Source organism: Phoxinus phoxinus (assembly GCF_949152265.1).
Source record: "Phoxinus phoxinus genome assembly, chromosome: 14".
NCBI lineage: Eukaryota > Metazoa > Chordata > Actinopteri > Cypriniformes > Leuciscidae > Phoxinus > Phoxinus phoxinus.
Window position 1 is genome coordinate 30116874 of NC_136889.1, and position 27536 is coordinate 30144409.

At 38.4% G+C, this 27536-nt stretch overlaps 1 protein-coding gene across 9 annotated transcripts in view; it reads right to left on the reverse strand.

Moving 5' to 3' along the window:
• dlk2 (delta-like 2 homolog) overlaps positions 1–27536 on the reverse strand; it is a 528840-nt gene that overhangs the window by 25661 nt on the left and 475643 nt on the right. For 5 of the 9 annotated variants that reach the window (XM_079634645.1, XM_079634647.1, XM_079634646.1 and 2 more), the window contains one exon: positions 563–645. In XM_079634645.1, coding sequence (XP_079490771.1) covers positions 563–645 — 83 coding nt within the window. Of the gene's footprint in view, positions 1–562; positions 646–11204; positions 11380–20596; positions 20729–27536 lie in introns of those variants that run through there. The other 4 variants (XM_079634648.1, XM_079634652.1, XM_079634651.1 and 1 more) reach the window with 3 other exon arrangements.

Below are 27536 nucleotides of genomic sequence, written 5' to 3' on the forward strand. Positions count from 1 at the left end.
TGCAATGCAAATAAGGCACGAATATATAGGCTATTAAGATATTTGAAACATTAACATCAGGATTTTCAGTAAAGCTGATTTGAGACATTATGTTGTGAAACTTCTACTTGATTTCTAACTTGGCAAATAAGCAGATTGTGCTGCATAGTCGATATCAATATCTAGTGAGCATTCATGCTGAAATCAAAAGGAAACTTTTAGTACACATTCACTCAAATTTAATAAACAAATAGTTTACTATGCATTGACAAAAATCTAAAAATGGTTAAAATGTCAGTGAATAATTTATGCTTTTGCAGGTTATTCAGAATTTATGAATGATTTAGCCTATAGTATTGTTGATTTAATTGGGAACATGGATGTTATTTAATGACATTAATTTCTTACAGGCAATTTAACAGTTATAAATGAATATATTTTGTTAGTGAGAATATAATAAACAGCTGTCATTATTTGTATTACTGTAAAAATAACTGTCAATGTGCAGTAATCAAGAATAGACGGTAAAATGACATTTTTACAGTGCATGTAATGTATTTTGCGGTGGAATAGATAGATTTACCTTGAGCGTCACACTTGTGTTTAAACAGCACACAGCAAGCAGAGAGGAGAAGAACTACAGTGAGTTTCATGGTGCAGGGCAATCTGAAACAATGAGAAGCAACACATTAACATGAGTTATGCAACCGTTGCGGTTCATATATTATGAATATATACCTACTAAATATAAGTAGAAAGAGATGAAGCACAAAAACAAGGGATGCTTGTGTGTTGGTCAACTATAACACCCATAACCCCGAACATGAGGCCAACAGAGCGCTACAGGGCTCCAGACTAACACTAGGAGCACAGTGGCCCCCAACTGAACATTTTAGGGGCACAACCAGAAAATGTATGGGCACACACACCGTAAATCAACATGCTAACCAAACATTCACATTTCTACTGTATTAAATACTTTGATGAGATGCAGAAATTACAATGTGCTGTTTCAAATTCAGTGTCACGTTTTATTATGCACTTTTGAAGATGCAACAACCAGGTAAACCGACAGCACCATCGCTGTCATGACAGAAGAAATATAAAAAATATATGGTTGTGCCGATAGACAGACATTACGATGTTTAGCCGGCATCGCGATTATCTCTAGGACCCTCCCCCTCCACACATTACAAATTTACTGGTCGAATTCAGTCACACACTCTCAAACTTTGGTCGCAAAATGGAGCTTTATCTGGAGCTGAGCAACACCAGCCAACAGACACGCTTAATAATTCATCTTAATGCTTAATTATTAAAACTGCTTTGTGAATCTTTTATAGTGGACATTTACAACAATACTGCACCACTCCTTGTCTGTACACAGTTCACTTTGCTATGTTGTGTCTGTGTGTTGCTCTTGTGTGGGCCTGCACTATTTCACACCTCCTTAAGCAGAGCTGTTTAAGATTAACAAGCATGTTATTGTTCCGGTTGTTTCATTGCATAATATCTATTATTATTATGGGTTATCTAAACACCCATGATGCACTGGGCATGTTGTCATCCAAGGCCACTCCCACCAGGCTGCTATGGATACGCTTGACCGGAGTCAAATACTTCAGTAGGAAATACTTCAGAGCAAACTTTTAGTCATAATGGTGTCGACTTGTATTGTTCCCGGGACCAAGAATTCAAAGATTAAATGTTTAGTGGTAGTCAGTTAGTTTTGGTTTTTAGTGAAGGATGTTGTCAGCAGCGGCTAAAGCCTCCGATCCCTTAGTAACCATGGTTTTATTATAGTAAAAGTGTAGTAACCATGGTTTTATTACAGTAAAAGTGTAGTAACCATGGTTTTATTATAGTAAAAGTGTAGTAACCATGGTTTTTGTGTGGACTGATTACCATTTGTATAACCACAGTTTTACTACAAATACCATGGTTGAACTTTAGCAAAACCACACTGAAAAAAAAAAAGTCAAATTGACATTTTTTCTTTGCATGCTTTTTGCACTCATATTTTTTTAAGTAAATTTCACATGTATGGATTTAAAGGGGTGGTAAAGTATGATTTCACTTTTCTAACTTTAGTTGGTGTGTAATGTTGCTGTTTGATCATAAACAACATCTGCAAAGTTACAACGCTCAAAGTTCAAAGCAAAGGAAGATATTTGCTTTTAAAGAAAAGGACTACAACAAACGGCTGGTAGGAACTACACGACATTCCTCCGGGGTTAGTGACATCACCAACCCTAAAATGTACATAAGCCCCGCCCCCGGAACACAGTCCATGTTGAAAAGAGGAAAAGTTGTTGTAGTCGAGCACATTTGTGAGTCAGCTCAAACTTTAGCATCCATCTTTTCACATGCAATAGAAAGTCACTCTGTGCATCTCACAACAGTTCCTATACGAGCGATTTATAGATTATCATGACAGAATATGCTAATTGAAGATAGTTAACTCCACATCAGCAACATAAATTCATCAACTAACCATTCAGAGACGTCCTGTTGCTTCTACATGTTGTCACTTCTTCTTGAGTCTCTCCATCTTTGTCTGACTCCGTTTTAACATTAAAGATAGAACAGTTTCTGTCATTTTAGTGTGTCTGCGTGAGGAAATTGAAGCTGCTAACACACATGAGCTGTTGAAACCCCGCCCTCTGCAGCAGCTCATTTGCATTTAAAGGGCCAGGCACAAAACGGTGCATTTTTGCAAACCCTCAAAAAGAGACAACTTTAACATGCTTTATAAAAATATCTGAGGAGTATTTTGTGCTAAAACTTCACACACACTCTGGGGACATCAGATATTTATTTTACCACCCCTTTAAGTAAAATCTACTTTACTAAATTGTGTAAAATTAACAAACAAAGAGAAGAAGTAAATTTAGCGTTGCCAGTTAGAGTTTGTTGAGTCATTTCTAGTTACTCATTTGAAGTTTACTTTGCAAGAGTCAGTTTCAAGTACATTTTACTCACTCTTTGTTCTTTGTATACCTCAAGACTTGGTACACAACACACAATAATGGTAACAACCTGGACAGTTTGAGTTGGTCATTGAGTAGAAAATTAATTCCATAGGTTTAGAAAAAAACGCAAGTTACTAAACCTAACATCAAAAGCAATGATAAAACAGTGTAAATACAACTGGGAAAACAGTGAAACATGCAACCCATATTAGTTATTCACAGCCCAGTGCATGATGGGAACACGCTGTACAATACAAGTACAATATAATTTTCAGTGATAAATCTCCTCTGGTCACACTTTAGATTAAGGTCAAATTTTCACTATTAAATACGACTTTTGCCTCAAACTCCTAATTACTGCTTATTAATAGTAAGTAAGGTAGTTGTTAAGTTTATGTATTGGGTAGGATTAGGGATGAAGAATATGATCATGCAGAATGAGGCAGTACTAATAAACAGCTAATATCCTAGTAATATTCATGCTAATAAACAAGTTAATAGTGAGAATTGGAACCTTGTTACCTGTTATGATGAGGCAAGGACGAAGCGGAGAGAGAATCCACATGCACGCACTACTTTAATGAAACAAACAGGTAATCCAGGGCAAACAGAACAGGGAACTCAGGACAGGAACAAGGAACGGCAAGCTACAACGACCGACCAACAACTGAAGCACAGAGGTTTAAATACACAGGCAAACAAGCTAAACAAGATAACAAGGGGGCGTGGTTAATCAGAAACAGCTGGGGAGACTAATAAACAAGAAAATCTAAAAAGGACTACAAAACATGGCACAGAACAGGAAATAACAAAAGTCCACACAAGACCAGGGGAACACAAGACAGGAATCATGACATGCCTCCCACTTAAGGAGTGAATTCCAGACGCTCCTCAGGAAAGTTCAGGAGGGTGGTGGAGCGGAGGCTGGAGCCGGAGGCGACCCTTCAGGCGGCCAGGGCGGAGGCGACCCTTCAGGCGGCCAGGGCGGAGGCGACCCTTCAGGCGGCCAGGGCGGAGGCGACCCTTCAGGCGGCCAGGGCGGAGGCGACCCTTCAGGCGGCCAGGGCGGAGGCGACCCTTCAGGCGGCCAGGGCGGAGGCGACCCTTCAGGCGGCCAGGGCGGAGGCGACCCTTCAGGCGGCCAGGGCGGAGGCGACCCTTCAGGCGGCCAGGGCGGAGGCGACCCTTCAGGCGGCCAGGGCGGAGGCGACCCTTCAGGGGGCCAGGGCGGAGGCGACCCTTCAGGGGGCCAGGGCGGAGGCGACCCTTCAGGCGGCCAGGGCGGAGGCGACCCTTCAGGCGGCCAGGGCGGAGGCGACCCTTCAGGCGGCCAGGGAGGAGGCGACCCTTCAGGCGGCCAGGGCGGAGGCGACCCTTCAGGGGGCCAGGGCGGAGGCGACCCTTCAGGGGGCCAGGGCGGAGGCGACCCTTCAGGAGGCCAGGGAGGAGGCGACCCTTCAGGGGGCCAGGGAGGAGGCGACCCTTCAGGGGGCCAGGGAGGAGGCGACCCTTCAGGGGGCCAGGGAGGAGGCGACCCTTCAGGGGGCCAGGGAGGAGGCGACCCTTCAGGCGGCCAGGGAGGAGGCGACCCTTCAGGCGGCCAGGGCGGAGGCGACCCTTCAGGGGGCCAGGGCGGAGGCGACCCTTCAGGGGGCCAGGGCGGAGGCGACCCTTCAGGAGGCCAGGGAGGAGGCGACCCTTCAGGGGGCCAGGGAGGAGGCGACCCTTCAGGGGGCCAGGGAGGAGGCGACCCTTCAGGGGGCCAGGGAGGAGGCGACCCTTCAGGCGGCCAGGGAGGAGGCGACCCTTCAGGCGGCCAGGGAGGAGGCGACCCTTCGGGCGGCCAGGGAGGAGGCGACCCTTCGGGCGGTTCGGGAGACACTGGATCGACAGAAGTGATGAGAAAAGTCTCTGGATCGGCAGACGTGACGCGAAGAGACTCAGAGTTGGCAGGCATGATCTGAAGAAACTCAGGGTTAGCAGGAATGGCGGCAGCCATCCTGGGAATAAGAATCAGGCGTAGCCACCTACTTGGCTGGAGATTACCCTTTAATGCTGCTGGATTCATCGTTGGTCGGTCGGTCGTTCTGTTATGATGAGGCAAGGACGAACCGAAGAGAGAATGCACGCACTACTTTAATGAAACAAACAGGTAATCGAGGGCAAACAACAGAACAAGAAACTCAGGACGGGAACAAAGAACAGCAAACAGCTACAACGTCCGACCAACAACAATTGAAGAACAGAGGTTTAAATACACAGGCAAACAAGCTAAACAAGATAACAAGGGGGCGTGGTTAATCAGAAACACCTGGGGAGACTAATAAACAAGAAAAACTACAAAGGACTACAAAACATGGCACAGAACAGGAAATAACAAAAGTCCACACAAGACCAGGGGAACACAAGACAGGAATCATGACATTACCCTACTCTTACAATAACTGTTCTGTTAATAACCCTTCGCCAATCCGACTGTTCGTGGCCAGAAACACAAAAAATGTCATAATATAATATAATATAATATGTGACCCTGGTTCACAAAACAAGTCACAAGTCGCACAGGATTTGTGGCAATAGCCAACAATACCTCATTGTATGAGTCAAAATTTCTTTGGGTCGATTTTTCTTTAATGCCCAAAATCATTAGGATATTAAGTAAATATCATGTTCCATGAAGATATTTTGTAAATTTCCTACTGTAAATATATAAATCATTTATTGAATGCAGCACAATCGCGAACATAAATGGACAACTTTAAAGACGATTTTCTCAATGTTTCGATTTTTTTGCACTCTCAGATTCCAGATTTTCAAGTTGTATCTCAGCCAAATATGGTCAAATCATAACAAACCATAAATCAATGGAAAGCTTATTTATTATATTTAGATTATGCATAAATCTCAATTTCCAAGAATTGACCCATGTGACTAGTTTTGTGGTCCAGTGTCACATATGTAGCTTTGACTAAAGCCCTGGAGCTGTCAAAAGTGTGCCGAGTGACGCGTTTTGATTTCTCGGTCCAGAATAACATGGAGAACCAGCGAACAGTGTTAATTTACAAATCCTACCAACATTGTAACTGTAACGGTCACCAGCTGGAGTGCCCTTGAGAGCCACCAGAGGACACTCCACATCAGACTATTATCACTCCTTTGTTTGTTTTGGACTGCCTACCTGTGTTTTGACCTATTGCCTGTATATTGGATTACGTGTCTGGATTGCCCCTTATTTAAAGCTGCATTTGGATCTCAACCTTCATGTCTCAGAGCAATTCGTAACAATAACCATAGAAAGTGGGTTGTAAATCAGCGAAGTTACTCTTCGGGCCCTATTTTAATGATCTGAAACGCAAGTATCAAACGCGAAACACAAGTAACTTTCTGGGGGGATCTCGACGCAAATCTAAAATGGATTGGTCTGAAGTAGCTTCATTACTCATAGGTGTGGTAATAGGTTTGATCCGTCATTACAATTAGCCTGAATAATTTGGCTAAATGTGTAATGTGGTAATATTTTTCCTTGTAATTATGTATGGTTTGCAAAAATGGGAACTGCTGCATCGGTGTAGATGAGAGAAGATAAGTGTATGAGCGTTGTGCACACGCTACATTATGGCCAAGCATGCGCCCTTAAAGGGGTGGAAAAATCTATTATCACAAGATGTAAAATAAATATCTGATGTCCCCAGAGTGTGTGTGTGAAGTTTTAGCACAAAATACCCCACAGATATTTTTATATAGCATGTTAAAGTTGTCACTTTTTGAGGGTTAGCAAAAACGCACCGTTTTGTGCCTGGCCCTTTAAATGCAAATGAGCTGCTGCAGAGGGCGGGGTTTCAACAGCTCATGTGTGTTAGCAGCTGCGATTCCCTCACGCACACACACTAAAATGACAGAAACTGTTCTGTCTTTAATGTTAAAACGGAGTCAGACAAAGATAGAGAGACTCAAGAAGAAGTGACAACATGTAGAAGCAACAGGACGCCTCTGAATGGTTAGTTGATGAATTTATGTTGCTGATGTGGAGTTAACGGTCTTCAATTAGCATATTCTGTCATGATAATCTATAAATCGCTCATATAGGAACTGTTGTGAGATGCACACAGAGTGACTTTCTATTGCATGTGAAAAGATGGATGCTAAAGTTTGAGCTGATTCACAAATGTGCTCGACTACAACAACTCTTCCTCTTCTCAACATGGACTGTGTGTTCCCGGGGGCGGGGCTTATGTACAGTTTAGGGTTGTGAATGTCACTAACCCGGGAGGAATGTCGTGTAGTTCCTACCAGCCGTTTGTTGTAGTCCTTTTCTTTAAAAGCAAATATCTTCCTTTGCTTTGAACTTTGAGCGTTGTAACTTTGCAGATGTTGTTTATGATCAAACAGAAACATTACACACTTCCAATCATACTTTTTCCACCCCTTTAAAATAGCATCTGAATAATGCACCACTGACTTTAGACTAGGTTTTTTTCCGGGTCTGTGACGGAATTGTTTTCTCAAACTGCAAAAAAGCACCAGGGAACATTTGTGCCGGAACACATCTCCTCTTTTCACTATTCAAAGAAAAAAAAGTGGAAAAAAAAGGGAAGTCCGCTGTGCGTCGGGTGCAAAATAGGAATGATACATTGACGGTGTACAAAATCATTTGTGCTGAGTGCAAGGTAGGGCCCTTTAAGTGTAAGTGCTCTTAGAAAGCCAGGAGCCCGTGGCTGTGCAACTGGTGGCTTCAGCCGTCTCTCTTGCTGGGTTGTTTCAACCCATGTTTGGGTAAAATATGGACAAACCCAACTTTAAAAATGTAATAAAAAAAATTTAACCAACGTTTGGGTTTGTCCATATTTGACCCAAACATGGTTGAAACAACCCATCATTTTCAGAGTGTGTCCAGTTGTAGATTAATGGGCGCTCTCACAACCACTAATGGGAATGAATTTGGGAAATGCTTTGAATGTGTAAGCTGAGAATAGGTCCGTGTCCGTGATAGGAGGCTCTTCAGCATCACAATAGGAAGTCTCCATCTATAGTCCTCGATGCTGGGGATTCCATGTCAATTATCGCTTATGCTTTCTGGCCGGTCTCATGTGCAGACACCCGGCAGTGAAAGCAAGCTATATTTGAACATGACTTTATTTCCTGAGCAGCTCACTCTGTGAAGGTGGAAGGTGCTATTTCCAGCCGTGTTTAATTAATATGTGTCACATCAGATGTGAAAAATACAGTCAGAAGCCTTTTGTGCCGTTTGACACATTTTCCATTATCCTAGAGGGATATTGTCATCAATTTTAAGGTCCGTCTTTAACAAATTATCAAAATGTAATGAATCATCCAGAGCAATTAATTATAAACGATGTGATTTAGATGTAGTCCTTTCACACTGAACGTGATGTGAAGAAGCAAGATTAATTGTTATCTCCTCATAATAAGAACATCTTTGGAGAAACATATTCAACATTTGAATTTCAGAAATAAAAATGATACAAGGATGTGATTTGCGGGTATTTGAAGTCAACAGCAACGACACTGGTAAATAAAGTGAGGTTACGTGCATTTGTATTATTTAGCATATTTAATTGTTGCATGTTTGCATAATATTAAATTTTGAGGGATATTGGATATGCTTTTTATGGCAAAGCTCTTATTAACATTTTGACAGCATTTGTCATGAACAGAAACATCTACTAAAATAACATCTACTAAATAAACAAGGCATCTGAACACCGCCGAGGCGTGACCAGTGTGTTCCTCTGATAAGAAGGTGTTTTCTCTTTCTGATTGATGTTAATTGTAGCAATAAGCCACGCGTGGCCTTGAGTCACCGTGATTAAAGTAAGTAAGTAAGTGGTGTTCTTTAACATGGTGCACAATGCAAAACTGCTTTTAAAATGAAAAAAAAAAAAATCTGCCATTATTTACTCACCCTCATGACTTTCTTTCTTGCATGAAATATACTTTTTTTTTTAAAGAATCTTTTAGTGGCACTTTTCACGCTCCAAACATTCCAAAAACAGAAATAACAACAACAGTAATAAACAACACAAGTATAAATAAAAAAATAGCCCATACAACTTGTATGCAATATTCCAAGTCTTCTGCGGTCAAATGGCAGATTTGTTTGAGGAACAGACTGACATTTAACTCATTATTCACTTCCACCCCAACAAAGCTTTTACATTTTACAACCGGACAGATTTGACATCATTGCTCCTAATATTTCTCACGTGTGTTGTAACCTAACACAACATACAATGTAATGGCATGCTATTGGGAATATATGGATGAGACTTAACACCTGCAGGGAGAGTCTGATCCGGTCCTCATTTTGGTCTGTTGTCAGACATGGTCACAATAAATGTTTGTTGAAAAGAAATAGGGCTGTGAAACGATTAATCGCGATTAATCGCATCCAAAATAAAAGTTTGCGTTTACATAATAAATATGTGTGTACTGTGTATAATTATTATATATATATATATATATATATATATATATATATATATATATATATATATATATATATATATATATATATATATATATATATATATATATAAATACACACACATGCTTGTATATATTTAAGAAATATTTGCATGCATATACTGTATATAGATTTAGATCAAATTTATATTATATATAAATATAAATATTTTATATATAAATAAATAAAATCTTAAATATATACATGCACGTGTGTGTATTTACAAATACAAAATAATTATACACAGTACACACAAATTTATTATGTGAACACAAACTTCTATTTTGGATGCGATTAATCGCGATTAATCGTTTCACAGCCCTAAAAAGACAGAAACTCAGATTCTTCCAAATTTCTCCTTGAGTGTTTGATGGAAATAATAACGGCACACACGTTTGGCATGACATGGGCAAAGTAAATAATTGCAGAAATTATTAATTATAAAATTATTAATTATCGATAATAATCAGAATGAACCATTCTTCTTCCAAGTACTTCAACCGTAGGCTGTTTACTGTTGTCAAGCAACATAATACATTTGTTTAATATTGAATGTGCACTCACAGGTATAAATTTAATAGCATTTTATACTGTGGCTCATCAATTCATAATTTAATCAACTATATTGTCTTGATTTTGCCGAGTTAGACGTGTTCCGTCAACATATTTAGTCCTAACCCTATCATACCCATAACTTATCCCTAAAATCATGAAATGATAGGTGAATAACACTGATGTAGAAGCACCTAACCTGGTTATTAGACTAAACTTGACATGAACTGTAAACTTGTCCCTCAAATCTGATTGGTTGACTGGAATGTTGTTCCAGGATCGGCAAAGATGTTGATCCAGGAACATGTTGCGTTGGTGAAATCAGGTGGTGTGATTCCAACAGGTCTTTTCCTCCTAGGAACGCACACACATTTACCTGGAGTGAAACTATGGCAACGCTATTAAAAATAAAGGTTCTTTCTATGTGCCATCTGTGGTTCAGTGAAGAAACTTTAACATCCATGGAAACTGCGTTACACAAAAGGTTATTTTTGTGGTTATTAAAATGTCCACTATTCTATAAGAACTGCTCAAAAAAAAAATTTTTTCTATGGCATCGCCACATCCACAACCCTAACCGTTATTTTAAAGAGTGAATGCTACTTAGAAATGTGATTGTCTCAGATACTGTACATTAATAAAGCACATTTTAGAGAGGTGTATATATGCACGTCAAGATGTTGTGCCTATAAACCACACTTCTTTGAAAAAAGTTGTAAGTAATAAAGAATTAGTGGCATAGAGTTTTTTTTCAGGTTACTTGGATGTACCCTGGAGCACAAAAATACACTTACATACAAAATACACACAAAAATCTCTCTCTTTTGTATGAATCTCAAAGTAATCTCAGCAAATGTAGTTTGAAACTCATTATTTACTAGAAGCTGCTATGGAAACTTAATAGGCACGTGGTTCCTTCCTTTAACCAGCATCAACCTCAGAATAACAGCCTATTCCTACACCGTTACCATCTCGAATGATGTGCGAACACACACACTCGCTTGCCCTTGTGTAAACAGTCCGGTTATAATTCACGACTTTAAGTGCCTGAGCTCCTGAACTCTGGTATAGCCTTTCACAGAAATACCTCCTTAAATTACAAGGATATTCATTTAGAAAAAGTTCAATACTGCATAACCCAGATCTTTCATTTTAAATGCTGCATAACAATTCAACTCTATTTAATGATAAATAAATAAAAAGAGAAAAACACTTACTGGCAAATAGCCGTCACACACACCTGAGCTGTTGGTGGCCCTCCAGCCGAGTGTTGCAAACCTCAGGTGCTGATGAAACGGGACTCACATATCACACATACACCTTGAGGAAGTCATGTAAAGGAAAATCTCGTGTACATGCACACCCTACACGATCAGCCCGCTAGTGAGACACGTTTTGTTGATAGAAATGCTTGTTTAGAAGGTTCCACCTCCCCACTCAACAAGCCTAAGGACTGGCTCTTAAAGAGACAGGCTCCCCTCAGTCTCACACAGCTCAGAGAACAACACATCACGCTTGAGCGATTCAAAGATGTACACTGTAGACATCACATGTTATTCGCTTTTGTTTTTCAGACCCTCAGCCTCTTTTTTGGTATTTTAAGTTTTACGGACGCATGACAAGTCTTGTTGTTTCATGCCGTCCATGCATGTGAACATTCTTCTGCACACTGATAGAGAGGAGATTGCGCACATTTTCCCGGCTTGTTTACAGTCTATCAGAAAGGCGTTCTGGCAGAGACTCTTGCGAATGCCGTAGCGGTAATGCAAGGCTTTTGAGCTGTTGCTGTAGCGACAGACAAGACTCCTGATGTTGGGGGCTGATGTGCCCACACGTTCCTCTGCAGGCGATAGTGTGGAGAGGATCGGTTTTCAGCAGATTATCTCAACAATATCAGGCCTGTGGAGCATTTGAAAACAGGCATCTACATGTCCACACTACTGTGATGGGAGACACACGCACGCACCCACTGTATATGCACACACTCACTCGCCGCCGTACTAACATATTACTATAAATGAGGGCGTATGTAAAGGCAGACATGTGCCGACTGTCTCTATACTATTGAAAGCACAATGGTAGACGGGTTTATCGGGCTCCTGAGGGCTTATCCTGATAGTCTGTGAGGAACAGATGAATAGGAAAGCACTCAAAGCTCATTTGTTTTGGTTGCACGCCTTGTGTTTATATTGAGATAATGGCATGATTACAGCCATTCAGCTTCTGGGTTTAAGCGCACATTTGTACGTCTGTCCTGCTGTGGCCTCATTATGATTTGTGTGCTCAAAATGGCAGTACAATTATTAGGATGATTTCACATGCTGTGTCTGTTTTAGCGCGTGATCTTGCACTTTTAAAAATAAAGGTTCCAATATATATATATATATATATTTTTTTTTTTTCATCAATGCCATAGAATAATTTTCTTGGTGTGAATAACATTTAACTTTTTTTTTTTTTCTTCTTTTTTTTTTACACCACTATGAAGAACCTTATGTGCAGTGGAAAGATTACACTCTTAAAAGTAAAGATTCTTTATTGGCATCTGTGGTTCCATAAAGAAACCATTAACATTCATTGAGCCTTTTTTCATTGCACAAAAGGTTTGTTACAGTGGAAAAGTTCCTTCTGGTTATTAATGCAAGACAACTCAGGTGAATAGGGTAAAAAAAAAAGAGATATCACCATTCTTCCCCAGTTGATTGATTACATTAAGAATTGCAAAGAAAAAATGTATTACACGATTTCTGAAATGTTATGTTTAAATATGCAAATGAGGCATAGTCTAATTAAATATGTACACATTTGCATACACTTCTAGAAAAAAAAAGATAAAGCTAGGTTTAAAATTCGATTATTTCTTTTTTACGTAAAACTTTTTACAGAGGGGATTTTGGTGTATTTTTATCACTCCATAAATCGGAAAATACGTTCAACAGCCAGAAAAAAAATAATAATAATATGCAACCAACCAATATGAACAAACCCCTCTGTAAAAAACTTGAGAATATAGATAGGAATAAAAAATGTTGGTGAATGTTGTGCTGCTGAAGTGGAGATTTCTGACTCAAAAAACTAATTTTAAGAAAACGGCCTTTAAAAGATTTTGCAATTGAAATCTACAGACACAAATAGATACCGTGCTATAAAAGATACACTTAAGAGTGTATTTTGGATGTTGTCTTTCCATTAGTCTAAAAAAAAAAAAAAAACTTTATGAAAAGCTTCCACCATGTTATTTTCCAAAATATGAATACATATCCACATATGCAGTAATATTTAGACAGGTTTCAGGCGTTAATATTTCAAAGAACTGCTTCTCCTGATTTGTGCTCTTGTTGTTGTTCTGAATTTTCCATGTCATATGTCATGTTCTCATCTTACTGTAAAACTTCCATTTACAAGGAAGAAACCCGCCTCCGCTCCCTCCCCCATCCCCCAAATAAAGTACTTAAGAAATACAAGCTGCACTTTTTCCTAGTTTTTCCAGAGTAATCCTATCACTGCTTAGATGGGAACTTTGATAGTCACAGTATTTGTTTCACATAAGAGCAAAGAACGTAAATATCTACAGTTGCTCAACAGCTCACATCCGCTTTTTCTAGTCAATTGATTTCTCACTATAACAGTCATTAATATGTCATTACAATTCAATTCATTACGAATGGCATAATTTCATGAAACACAAGTTTGTGAAACTATAACAATGTTCCTTAGAAATCTGTATTTCAATGTTTTTGTGCTAACAAACAACTATACTGAAGCCCATTCTCTGACTCATACATGAGGAAGACATGAATAGAGAAGTGGGTGTTTAACAGTCAGAGCTTAAAGCAGAGCAGCTTGGATGATAGATACATTTGTCTTTCCGAGAAAATGGACTTACACGCTGAGCCAATGTAAATGCTACACCTTTGATATCTGTGTTTTTCGCATGAAGATTGGATCCATTTTAAAACACTAGCATGAAGTGGAGGATAAAAGCATCTTCAAAGGACCATGTTAGATGGGCTTTAAATAACTCATCCTTTTTACACAGCATCTACCATAGACCACTCACATTTCAAGCAAAGTGGATGAATATCACAGTATAATCCAGGTTTGTGTGTCCGTGGTGGTCACTGTTACTATAGCAACAGAGAGAAGATGCCTTCTGCATGTAGACAGCAGAGTGAGATTAACTAGTGCAATAGTTTGCTTGCTGGAGCGCCTTCCTATTATTCCCAACATATGGGTTTATCTATCTATCTATCTATCTATCTATCTATCTATCTATCTATCTATCTATCTATCTATCTATCTATCTATCTATCTATCTATCTATCTATCTATCTATCTATCTATCTATCTATCTATCTATCTATCTATCTATCTATCTATCTATCTATCTATCTATCTATCCTCTTACTACTGGTTCAAGTGCAGGAACCATCACTGAACTTACTTAAGCTGGACTATGACACTATTTTCTTCTAGATCTGCTGTACAGCAGAAACAAACTTTGATGCATGATTTTCCTGTTATCACTGTAAAGCTGCTTTGAAACAATCTGCATTGTAAAAAGCGCTGTATAAATAAAGGTGACTTGATTTGACTTGTGTTTGATCAGGCTTTGCTTTTTGGTCTCATGCTAGACAGCTCTGCAAGTGCCAGAGAAAGTAGATTATGGAGTCAGAGTTTTATTAGGAAGTGATGGTATTTGTGAACTCTATTTACAACCCAGTGAGGTTTCCCACGCCATATGGCCCAGTAATATATATGCCTGCAAATGAGATCCTTACAGTGAGTTGCTAGTGCACAATACAAAGCCACAAAACAAATTAAAACCAACAAACTAAAAACTTTCACTGTGACTGACATTGGACTTTAATTCTTCTGATCAGTTAAACTAATTCATTTAGAAATGAACCCAGGGCAAATAACATCACAAACAAAATAAGAATTGAAAACGTACATGTTTAAGATTAAACAAACCTCAGTAATTCCTATATATTATCTTCAGGGATTTAGAGTAATAATAATAACCACATTCCCAAATAAATGTTTTCACCTACCCTTTCTTATAGCCTGAGTCTGGTGCTTCTTCTTATGCTAAGATCCAGTGAAGGGCTCTCTGTGTTGATCTGTGAGACTTGTCCCCCTGTCCTCATCTAGTGTATGCTGGGCGTCTGTCTTTGAAGTTATTTCGGCATGTGTCTAAGTTGCAGACAGCATGAAGAAGGGTCTGCTTGACCTTCCCTTCACCCTAAACCTCCCTCTCGGATGGAGAACAAGGCGGCGCACGCGTCCACGCACTTCACAGCCTCTCACCCCGACTCACGGGGCTGCTCACACCCCAGAGGACTTCACTTAAAGACGAGCCACAGGCACACGTTCGTACTCTGTCATCAAGCACGTTGCCCGGTTGTCGGATTGAAGCAGTGTTAAATGAACCCCTTGATAAGATAGCCTCTTCTCCACTCAGGCAAACTATAAAGCTATTTTTTTGCTCTGAGAGTTACATGAGAATTTGAAAGATAAGGTCCCTAATGTTGTAGATGTAGAGAACCTCGTGCACATCCTTCCTTGTCATCCTGCAAGGGTCAAATTCAATCTATCCTGGTTGTTTCCTGACCAATTCAATGTTATTCCTGAAGTCCATATGTTGAAAAATAAATTTTCCGCTGTACGGGTGCTGTAGTTGTTTTATAGCAGCCAGAGTCCAACTCAATCTTCTACAGTCCCTTGGCGCTGCAAGGTATTTCCAGCACCGGCTTCGTGGCAAAGTGTTCAAAGATTCAATTTATGAAATGGAGGTGAGCTTGGCAATTCATTTCAATCTCTAAGGCTCCTTTGTGAGGCGAGAGCAGTCCACTGTGAGAGCTAAACTGGTTCCCTGGTCTTGACACACAGGATCATTTTTTATGATGAAGACCCAAGGTCTCAGAGCCCTCCTAATCCGCTTGACATCTGACTGTGTGTTGAGACCCAATCCCTTTGTAAGCTCTCCTTGATAGGTGGAAGCACTAAAGCTACACTGGTCGAAACCCGACACAGAGCGTTAGAGCAGCTGGATCTGGACAACTGGACACCCAGTTGACTCAAAAATCCCAGTTACAGAAGTAGTCTGAAAAAGTAGCAATTCATTTTACAGTCCTGTTTGCATAAAGTGCAATCAAATAGACTTAAAGGAAAGCACAGTGATATAAAACATCCTGAATCGTGGAAGTTAGACCTCTTAAATTTTTGCTCTAGCAGAGTATCAGGTGTGTTCGCGCCATGTTACCGTAATTAGGAGATTTGAGCTTGTAAAAAGAGTTCACATCCTCCTATAGAGCTTGTGATGACAACTTGTAAGATGGCAATGTTCTGAGAGCTCCTACTTGTACCAGCTGACCGCTGAGATGTATTTAGGCGTTGATAATGTTGCGATAGATGCGCATATTTCCCAGCACAACGACGTAAACAACTCCAAATGGAGCGTCACGAAATTACGGTAATTATGACAAGGCGCTCTCTCGCTTATTAAACACACCTGAACCAGCTAATCAAGGTCTTCAGGATCTCTAGCAACTTCCAGGCAGGTGTGTGGGAAACAGGACTGTGCTAAAGTAATGGACGGTTTAAAGTTTTTCTTCGGACTTTAAAGATATTTGTTTTGTAAGAAGATCCCACTCCGGTCATTATCACCCTTCCTCCACTGTGCAACACTCTTGCGGTGAGAATTAACGTTCCATAGTTGGGATGCCCTACTCCTCTCACGCATTTCTGGATAGTGATTGGTGCACATATTGCAACATGGTTAAAGCCCTCAGACTTCTTCTTCACATGTCTGCATTGCGATTGGACCATGGCCCAAGGGATGTGTCCCCATTGTTGTAACCTAACCTTAGAGCTCATTGTTACATTAACTGGTGACAGATAGGCAAGTTGGGAGATTGTGTGGTCTGGAAAGAGGGTGGCTCGGGCTAATTTTGACCAGGATGGGTGGTGACTCTGAAATAGTTGGCGGTTGAGGGGTTGAGAGGTTGCACATTTAGATGTATAGTGCAGCTGTGGGATGCCTTCTTCTCTAACTGCTAGTAATCTGTACACAATGCACGGTTGAGAGTGATCCATCAGGAGGCTAAGACCTTGATGGCTTTAGTATTGAATGACTCTCAGAAATGTGGTACGGAGGTGCTTCTCCAGCCACCTGGCACAAAATGCATGCCTGTTTATGCTAGGATGAGAATGGAGATGCACGGAGAACAACACACATTCCTCACTAGCGGCAGCCTTGACCCCCGAGCAGCTGAGGCTAGAGAAGAATACAAAGGCCAGTGGGCATTTGAAACCTTGAAGTCCATGGATGACAAGAATACACACACCCTTTTTTTTTTGCAGCCTGTTATGTTTCAGCCCGGCCTTCGTATGATGCTTGTCCTGAGTTCAGATGGCCTCCAAACATTCAAAGCATTGTAGTTCGGCATGTGATGCTCTTCTAAAAGGTGTTTTTCTTATTTAACCATTGGTAAATGAAAAGCAAGACAAACACCTGGAATCAAGATAACAAGTGGTCAGCCTAGAAGCGTTACTGTTACTACCTGGTATTGACATGCGTTTTAACTGCGTTTCCTGTGACAACTTGCATCCGGATTACGTCGAGACACTCCCCTATTGTTTCATCACACTCTGCGGGACTTTCACAGGAACACCAATGTGAGCTCAATTCAATACTATTGAATGAACAAGGCAAGAACGATAAGCCAAGCAGGAAAGGAAGCTCATGAGAAGAGTAGATAGAGATTCAAAATCTCTAGAATACCGAAGTATACTTTGGACTTTGTCGTCACACTCTACATCATTCACTTTTGCGGGAAAATGCCAAATGCTGCACACATAAGACTGAATGAACGAACCCATCTTCAATTAGTGATTGGTTATTTTATTTATTTGGTAACCTTGTATTCATTTGTGTGAATTTATGAATTTATGGTTATTGAATCATTTAAAATGTATCATATCAATACATTGAATCATATCAAAATGTAATTTATATGTCTTTGTAATTGCATCACTTGCTCAATATTGACAACTAAATTACATTTACTTGGTTGTGTGATAAAGTGTGCACTTGGATACGGTTGAGTGACAAGCAAAACAGCCTACTCTGTAACTTGAGCTATCTTTCCTTGGAAACATCAGTGTTTTTGATTTATGATTACTATGTACTTGACCTTTCCACCCCAACCAGCTCGTAGTGTCTCAGAGGACAAACAGTTGCATGATGCAGTGCATGAACTTCGACAGTTGAACTAACAAACCTTAAGCGAGGGTATAATAATGCTGACGTTAACAATTCAATGAAATTGGATTTGACAATTCAAGCCCCATTGTGTCTCAGTCATAACAGATTAATGTACAAACTGCAGAGGTTCAATAGAGGACTGAACAAGACTGCATAGAGAAAAATACTGTTTTATAGATTTTTTTGGTTTTTCAATTTTGTTTGAGGACTCTTGAAGCTCATTTTCCCAGGATACTGCTGTGTGCCTAAAGCTTACATATCAGTTTTAATATAATCATCAAGAGTGCTCTTTAAAAGATCAATTGAACCCTTTCAGAAGCAAACCCATTGACCAATCTTTACTAACCATGTGAACATTTAAGTGTATTGACTGATGTCCTCTTCCCTTCTTAGGCTAAACGATGCTGAAGAGTGAATAACATAGGCTTTCAATGCTGTCTTGAGTCACTATCAAATATGAATGAATGCTGTGTGTCTGAAAACCAAGTACTGTAGCATGTCGACTAAGTACCGCATATAAGACGGCCTACATCTATGGAGCCTTTGACATCTGATCTTTACCACTAGCGTGCAGAGAGGGATGAGGGACTACATTATTTATTCCTGTACAGTAGTTACATATGGAGTTTCTATGTTTATAACCAGAAAAATCTTGTTCAATTCTGCGAACTCGACAACTCAAAAACCTATATTACTATTTTTTTTTTAAATAATTTTGCATAAAATATCTCAGCTCAAAACTCCTCTTCCGACCACAGGGAGCTGTCATTCCTGTCGGCTTTAATTTAATTATTGTGACACACTTTGTATTCTGGGGATATACCCAGATCATCTTTCTATCAATAACAATCAAAGGACTCTTATCGACTTTGGCCTCCTGCAGGCCAGGGGGATGGTTACTTTGAGTTGGAAAGAGACTGAAATATCTTCTGCACACTCTTGGATCAAGGAGAGGGCAATGTGTGTTACTTTAACGTACATTACAAGAAGTTAACGTACATTACAAGGGGCAAAGCACAGCAATTTGAAGAGATGTGGGCACCTTTAATTGATTTCCTTAAGAAATAAGAGGGTGCATGTATTAATGTTTTTAGTGTGACATATTTTTTTTTTCTGTTTTGTTTTAATTTAATTACTGCTGCTTTGATCAACATATTTGGAATGTTTTTTTTAACTTATTTTCCTTTTGGTGATATATTTTTTGTTATTGTTATTGTTGTTTTATTGGAAAATCAATAAAAAAAAATGGGGGGAATATTGTGACACCGCTGAAAATGCGAGAAAATGGGTTCTTGAATAAAAGGCGAATATGCTTTATTTAGCTAAGAAATGTCTGTGAAAGGAAAAAAATTAAGCGTAAAGTCTAATCCTTCTGTGTGGCATAAAACCTTTCACACTGTCAAAAAGCTTGATTTGAGATAAATCCAGCTAACCTGGGGTGTATTTCCCAAAGCCAACTATGGTCGCAAGTTCCATCGATACCAACAACTCAATGGGACTTGCTACCTAGTTGGCTTTGGGAAACGTACCCCAGGGGGCACCAAGTTAAGACTGGGTCTTAAGAACTAGTCTGATTTACTAGCAATTAGTTAGGGCTAATCAGTCTTACTTTTTGGATTTAAATTTGACCAATACAAGCTTTTTACGCAACAAAAGTTATGACCCGCCTCGAAGAAAAAACATTAGATGACTAACTTGTAAGACTAGTCAGTCTTATGCAACTGGCCACTGGTTTGTTAAAGAGTCAGCTTAGCCTCAAATCACATGACCACTGCAATTTGTTAGCATTCCCATTCATCTCAATGGCAGTTGCTCAGCTGACGCATACAGCCCCAGAAGTACACAAACAAAAAATTGTTTTTTTCATAATAGTGTAGTTACAGTTTAGCAGCTGAGGCTAACGAACATTACAAAAAGCCAAACTTTGACCCTGTCAGGTATTCCAGAAAGACTCCTTAAACAGCACATCAAAACAAAATGATTTTCTAAACTGAACCTTTACAGACTGTCACGGGTTTGTCTTTGTGAAACTAGTTAACTCTGTAATGCTTAGCACATGTTCATATCATTTACCTGCATCTCAGAGTTTGGTATCATGTCTTTTAGCTTATGTTAAACACGGTCTTCCCCAAACATTTCATCGCATTTAATCACTTATAAGAAAACATCTGATGAATCCATTCCTAAAATTGTGAAGAATGGAATGAAGAATTCCTTTTTTTACTTTCTTCTCATCATATGCCAAACAGTTTTGCTTTCCCTCAGCACACGTGTCTGCTCTTGCTTTAAAGTGTTCAATTATGTTTAAATGCCACAAGCTCAAAAAGCGAAAACATTTACCTGCGCTCGAGTGTAAAATGAGGGAAACCTTAAACTGACAGTCCCAAATTATCCTCTTTTTCTTCTTTTTCCTCCAGATCACCATCACACTCCTCTATGACAGCAACACAAACTCTCCGAGGCTGTTTATTGCCCTCTGTAATATATCAGCTTATTCACTCAGACCTCGAGTGCAACTGTATGCTCAGAACCACCTGTCCGTGGGGCGATCCTCTTCCAAACGTCACACTGATATTAAATGATAATGCAGATGTGACATTGCCAATGTGTGAGTGTGCAAAGGCCAACTAAACATTTATAGATCTCAGAGAGCATGATAAATGTGTTTTGAGCTGAACAATATTATCCGTACACACAGTCACACACTGAATGCAGTCGCGGTTTAGGCAGTTCATCATCATATAAGGGAAAGTGTAAGGAGATATATAGGCTATCAGATCTCTGATTTCACACACTATTAAGTGACAGCCACTGTGAATGAAGGGGGAGCTATGGATCTGAAATGCATCTGTGAATGAAATCAGGTAGTGATAACACCAGGCTAGAGTTAATAATCTCACCAGTCAAATGTGGTTGTTCTACTGTATTTTACATGGATGATGTAAATTATCACATGACCAGAGCCGGTTCAGCGGAAAGAGGAGGTGTGTTCCGGCGCAAACGTTCCCTGCTGCTATTTTGCAGTTTAAGAAAAAAATTCCGCCACAGACCAGGAAAAACCTAGTCTAAAGTCAGTGGTGCGTTATTCAGATGCTATTTTAAGGGCGCATGTTTGGCCATAATGTAGCGTGTGCACAACACTCATATTCTTATCTTCTCTCATCTACACAGACGCAGCAGTTCCCATTTTTGCAAACCATACATAATTACAAGGAAAAATATTACCTCACGAGGGAAATCATTGTGGTGTCCATGAAGATGTGAAAAAATTGGCATAAATTTATCTTACACATTTAGCCAAATTATTCAGGCTAATTATAGTAATGATGGATCAAACCTGTTTGATCAACAGTGGCAAGAGACACATGGGTATATAAGGACATCTGACAAAGTGGGTTGTCCGTCAAGAACCAGGAAACAAAATTCTGAAGACTGAGAAATCATGTAAGTTGCGTGCGTCTGGCAAACCCGCCGTTATAATAGCAATCCGCCATGGAACAAGCGCGCCGGCTCTTAAAGGGAATGTGAGAGGACGCTCTGATTGGATTATTGCACGTTACGCCCAAACTACACCTATGGTACTTCAGACCAACCCATTTTAGATTTGCGAGATCCGCCCACAAAGTTAATTGCGTTTCGCATTTGATACTTGCGTTTCAGATCGTTAAAATAGGGCCCTAAAGCTATATTTGGCAAATGTAAAGGCCCTTTCACATCAAAAGGGAACTGAATAAGCCTCATACTGGAAGAAATTCAAATTCGTGCCTGTACAGAGGACACAACTCAAACTAATCTTTCAGCTGCACTGCCGTTCTGGATTGTGGAAGAATTGGACATAGTCAATAAATAGGGGGAAAAAATATTTGAAAAAGTAACAAAAACTTTTTTGTAAATTGAATGCATTAGCCTACTTGTTAATTGAAAAAGTAATCTGATTACATACCTCACGTTACAATACGTTATCCCAAACTCTCTCCATTATCTGTGTACAGTAACAGTCCTGATCACGTGGATTCCCATTCCTATTTCAAATTATTTTTGTTCTAATTAAATTTAAATAATTTAGTAAAAACAATAACACTATAATCCCAAAGTAAGTCTACTTAAAAACGATAACTTACTGTAATGGTTAAGGTAACTCTTAGAGAAACCCACATTATGTGAACTGCATGACATGTAATTATAGTTCAGATTAACTTTTTAAATTTTAGTGAGCCAGTGCACATACAAGTTTGCATGATTTTGTATTGTCACATTAGATCAAACATAGCAAAAAAGATATTCTTCTTATTTGTGTATATTTTTTTATCAAGTTATTTGTCATTCCCTTTCCCCCCACAATTGCCTGTTAGCACAACATAAAAAAAGTTTCTATTGGGTCTGTTTTGATTCCCCACTTGTTTCCCACAGTTATTTTCCATGTTTGGCAATAGAGGGAGCTTAGATTGATTTAGTGTTATAGTGTTAAATGAAACTGTTGATATAAGTACAGATAATGTATGCACACACCATCTGTCTGCCTTAAATCATTTGAAGTCTGATTCCAAGAAGGAGTCTTCAGCGTGTAGAGGACTAGATACTGGAGCACCACCATCATGTACAAGCCCTGACTATTACCTCATACGTCTGTCTCAGGCCATTTCTCACAGAGATGTAGTTGTCAGCGAGTTCACACGTCCAGGCCTCTGATGTACGCCGGGATAAATATATAAGCCCTCGAGCTATTTTGGAAAAGTGCAAGATTTGGACTCAAAGGAGAGAGGAAAGACTCACATGTGTGTTTCCCCCAGTGACGCCCAAAGCGGTCTGCGTCACCATTAGACGCTTATAATAACTGGACACCTGATCCCTGACTACTGAAGATGGGGGTGAAGATGCCTCGTAAGACATTGTGAATCAATCATACAGACAGAAAAGGTGACAACTAAGGGCAGGACGAAAGGAGGGAGCTTGTCATGTGAAGACAGATGCTGCTGAGATGGTGTGAACAAAAGGACTCGAAACCATCTGTAGATTTCATGTTACAGCTTAATATATATATATATATTTCCCTACCAAGATGACCAATATTAGGATATTGGAAAAGAGCTGTAGTAAACAATATACTAATTTCTGTAACGCAACAATTCTCATCACCATAATGTAGTCAATTTTGCTGTAACGGAAATGTGCGTAATTGCCATGAAAATTATGTCTCTGTAAAAAATGATCGTGATTTTAACGTTAAAAGACTAAAAGAAAACCTGTTAATTGGTTAACAGAAAGTTTCCTTACTATATACGGTAAATAACTGTGATCGATCTAATGGTACATTTAATGTAATTTTACTGTAAAATACCGTTAAATTTACAGTATTTGAAAGTGAAAAAGAACAACTCATTGTATAATTTACAGCGAAAAAACGTAAATTGACATTCCCACAATTCCCTGCGTGACACATTTGATGTATTTTTGTTGAAATAACTGTTTCTTCATAGTTTTCTTAGTTTTTTTTCTAATCAGTTATGTACATTAGGGTTTTATGTTTACATTTAATGTTGTTAAATTAATGTTTATTGCATTTTTAAAATTGCATGGTTGTGTTACCATGATAGTGTTTAATGTTTGTGTGAATGACACTGTGCAGACTCTATATATTAGTATTATCTTCCTTGTGGAAGAGCTGCTTGTGATGAGCTTTGATTGATCATGTGACTCTCACTCTCACATGATAATAATAAGATAATTCACTCTCATGTGACTGCTGTGATTGTTGGTTGTCTATGTATGTTACAAAACAGATATTAATAATTCAATAGGTTGGTAAATTAACATTATATTAGATAATGAAATGTGGTTTATTACTGTAAATTTAAATTCAAGTCTGTTAAACCTAAAATGTTGCTACCGCATTTAATACGGTAAATTACTGGCAACCACAGCTGCCGGTATTTTACCATAAATGTAACAGTTTTTTTTTTTTTACAGTGTGCATTATATATTAATATTGACACAACCGGTGCTGCATTCAGCATTCCTTACTCTTTCTGCACGCTACAGTGTTACGCCAGTAAGAGACGACAAGTGACTGTCTTTATAAGTGCGATATTTGAATAATTTACTCAAGCGATTAGTTCAAAACCAAAAAAAAGTCTTTATTTAAACATGCATATTTCCTAACTATAAAGTCAGGGCTGGTTAGAATACTTACACATTGCTGTTGGTTACCGATTCCAAATTACATGACAAAAATTGTAGTTAGTAACATAATCCATTACATTACACATTTAAGGTAATAAAATTAGACTACTGTTTGATTAATTTTAGATTATATTTGACCTAACTCATTTATCACATTGATCGGAATAGGATAATCTGATACCACATTGATATAAAATACAAAGATAAAGAAACATTTTTACATTCTTTGTTATCAACGACATGAACTGCATTAAATATTGCCGTATGTCAGGGTTTCAGAGTTTAATGAAAAGCTATCCAGTAATTAAATGTAGAAAATGTAAATAAAAAAATAAAAATAAAAAAAAGTTGTTTTAAATTATTTGTTTACCTGCATGTCATGTGACCATTAACCAAAAGAGAACCTTAAACTTAATTTGATTATTTATTAATATTATTACTATTATTATTATCGACTTAAATTTATAATTGACCTAACTTAGAAATTAGTGACGTACCCCTAACTTAATCTCAGGGGTACCTCAAGTAAATATGTACAGAAAGGTTGCCTTTGAATATGAAATTAAATGAATTTGCTTGAATTTTAATGTGTTTGAAAGACAATAGTCTTCCAAAGACAGTAATACATGCCTAAATGACTTACTGAGAGATAATTCAAATAACAATTTATGTTTTCGTCTGGAGCAGATTAGCTATGCAATGTTAAGTAACTAGTCTGATTAAATAAATATATTTAATTAATTAAAATGTAAAATAATAAAAAATAATAAAAAATAATCAAATTATTTAAAATCTAATATAATCCAATCCAAGTGCTTTCATTTTTTAAATCTGTTAACGTAACGTTTTATGTAAGTGTGCATCCAATGGACACGTTGATAACATGATGAATGTCCAGATTACATCATACTACATATTCCCACCAGGATTTTGCTGGGGTTTTTTTTCAGATTTTTGCGGCCTAAAATAACTAAATTTTCTGCGGCTTTTCTCAAAATTGTTGTGATATTTGCAGCATTTTTGTGTTATCTTGCCGTGAAAGCCACCCAATAATCATGATGTACTTATGTAATTGGTGTTAATGGCAGTACAATTACCTGTACATTTTGTGCATAATTACTGAAATTACCTTCTTCCCACACACAAGACATTAAAAAAGAATTGACTCATAATTTTGCGGAAAATGCCTTGTACTTTGTTGCTAAATCAGTATGTAATCTTTGACATTTATATTGGTTTTATACTATACATTTTAAATGCTATAAATTATTATTTCATGTTCTTATAATTTTTTTATTTTTATTATATATATTAATTATTTTTTATATTTGATATAGAAATATATATTTTCTAATAGCCTATATTATAATTTTTTTATATTACTTTTGCTTTTTCCCCAATTTATAATAGCATTATACAGTAAGTGATTGAATTCACTAGACATATTTAAAAAGTGCATATCCAGTAAAATCATGTACTTATTTAAATCTAATTTCGGCTGGTGAAATCAGGCGACTAGCAAATATTTGCCCCAGTATACATTAGATTCAGTATTACGTATACAGGTTAGAAGTATCATTAAACCATATCGCCCCATGTGCTTTATTAAATATAAACAAAGTGTTGGATAGCTTGTAGCTCATGCCTTTTGGTAGTTAACATTAAAAGGCAAAGATTGGGAGAGATCAGTTGGAAATATTAAATATTACCCTGTCTGTCGCTCTAATGGGACTCTTTCCTTTAAAACTCAAACAGTAGGCTATATATAACCAGGTTTCCTAGTGCTCAGTATGGTTGGTCCATCCCAGCTCACTTTATATTGGAGCCAGGACACTTGACCATGTATCGGTTAATTAGATTGGACTGTAAATTATGGATCTTTATTAGCTAACATTGCTTCCCGCCCTCTCAGGTTAACATTTTATTGCGGAAAAATTGTGGAAATAAGACAAAAATGCAAGCTGCCCCAAATTCTGTGATCGCAGAATCATGAAATCCTGGAGGGACTGTATTCATATATTTAACAGTCGCCAAGTGCTCAAAACAGTAATTAGACTAATCAGAGACTGTGTGATTTCAGGATGCATGCAGCCCAAGTTACGCGAGTCACTAAATCATTAATTCAACAAATTAATTGACAATATTGGTTCTAACATGTTACTTAATATTAAATATTTTATTGAATTGTTGTATAAGAGCAATATCTCACATTCATGCTGCCTTCTCAGAAATAGCCCAAGTTGTCGTTGCTAGTTAATGTGACATGTTTTGAACGAGCTATGGTAGATCCTGTGGTGTAAAAAGTATTTTAATGCACAGTTTTTCCTTACTTCAAATACTTTTCTGTTGTAGGCTATAAAACCAATATTAACTCACTGTAATTCGGTAGGGTGCACTATTACGCATCTTCTGAAAGAGCGCAGGATCTCAGAATCAAAACACAGATTAAGAAGAAGCAGAAACAAGCGATAGAAGCATTGCTTATACGTAAAGTAATCATCAAACACTAAACAGCATATAAATCAAAAATGCCTAACATTACCAAATGAAACCCATGAAGAGGTAATGACTGAAGCTTTGGGGAAGTTGAAGGACTCGATTTTCTGCATCTGTGTTTTGATCATCATTCTGAATCCAATCTTTCACAAAAACATGATTTTCTCAGCTTTTTGTTCAAAATGTTAAAAAGCAGAGGCTCTGTTCTTTCTTTTAATATATTGTATGTTGATATTCATACAAAAAAATGGTATGGGGTCAATGAAAGTTTCAAGAATTATTTAAATGTTGGCGCTGGCCGGCAATTTTTTTCAAAAACGCTGGCGGGGAAAGAGTTAAACTTGCAAGAATGCGTTATGTCCATAATTCAGCAAGGCAGTGATTAACTGAAAATTCTGTCATTAATTACTCACCCTTATTTCGTTGCAAACCCATAAGACTTTCATTCAACTTCAAAACACAAATGAAGATATTTTTAACGAAACCTCATGTCTTCAAAAAGTTCATCGTAAAAGACATCGTAAAAGTAATCCAAATGCATTCAACAGTTTAATCCAAGTCTTCCAAAAGGGACACAATCACTTTATACAATCACTTTACACAC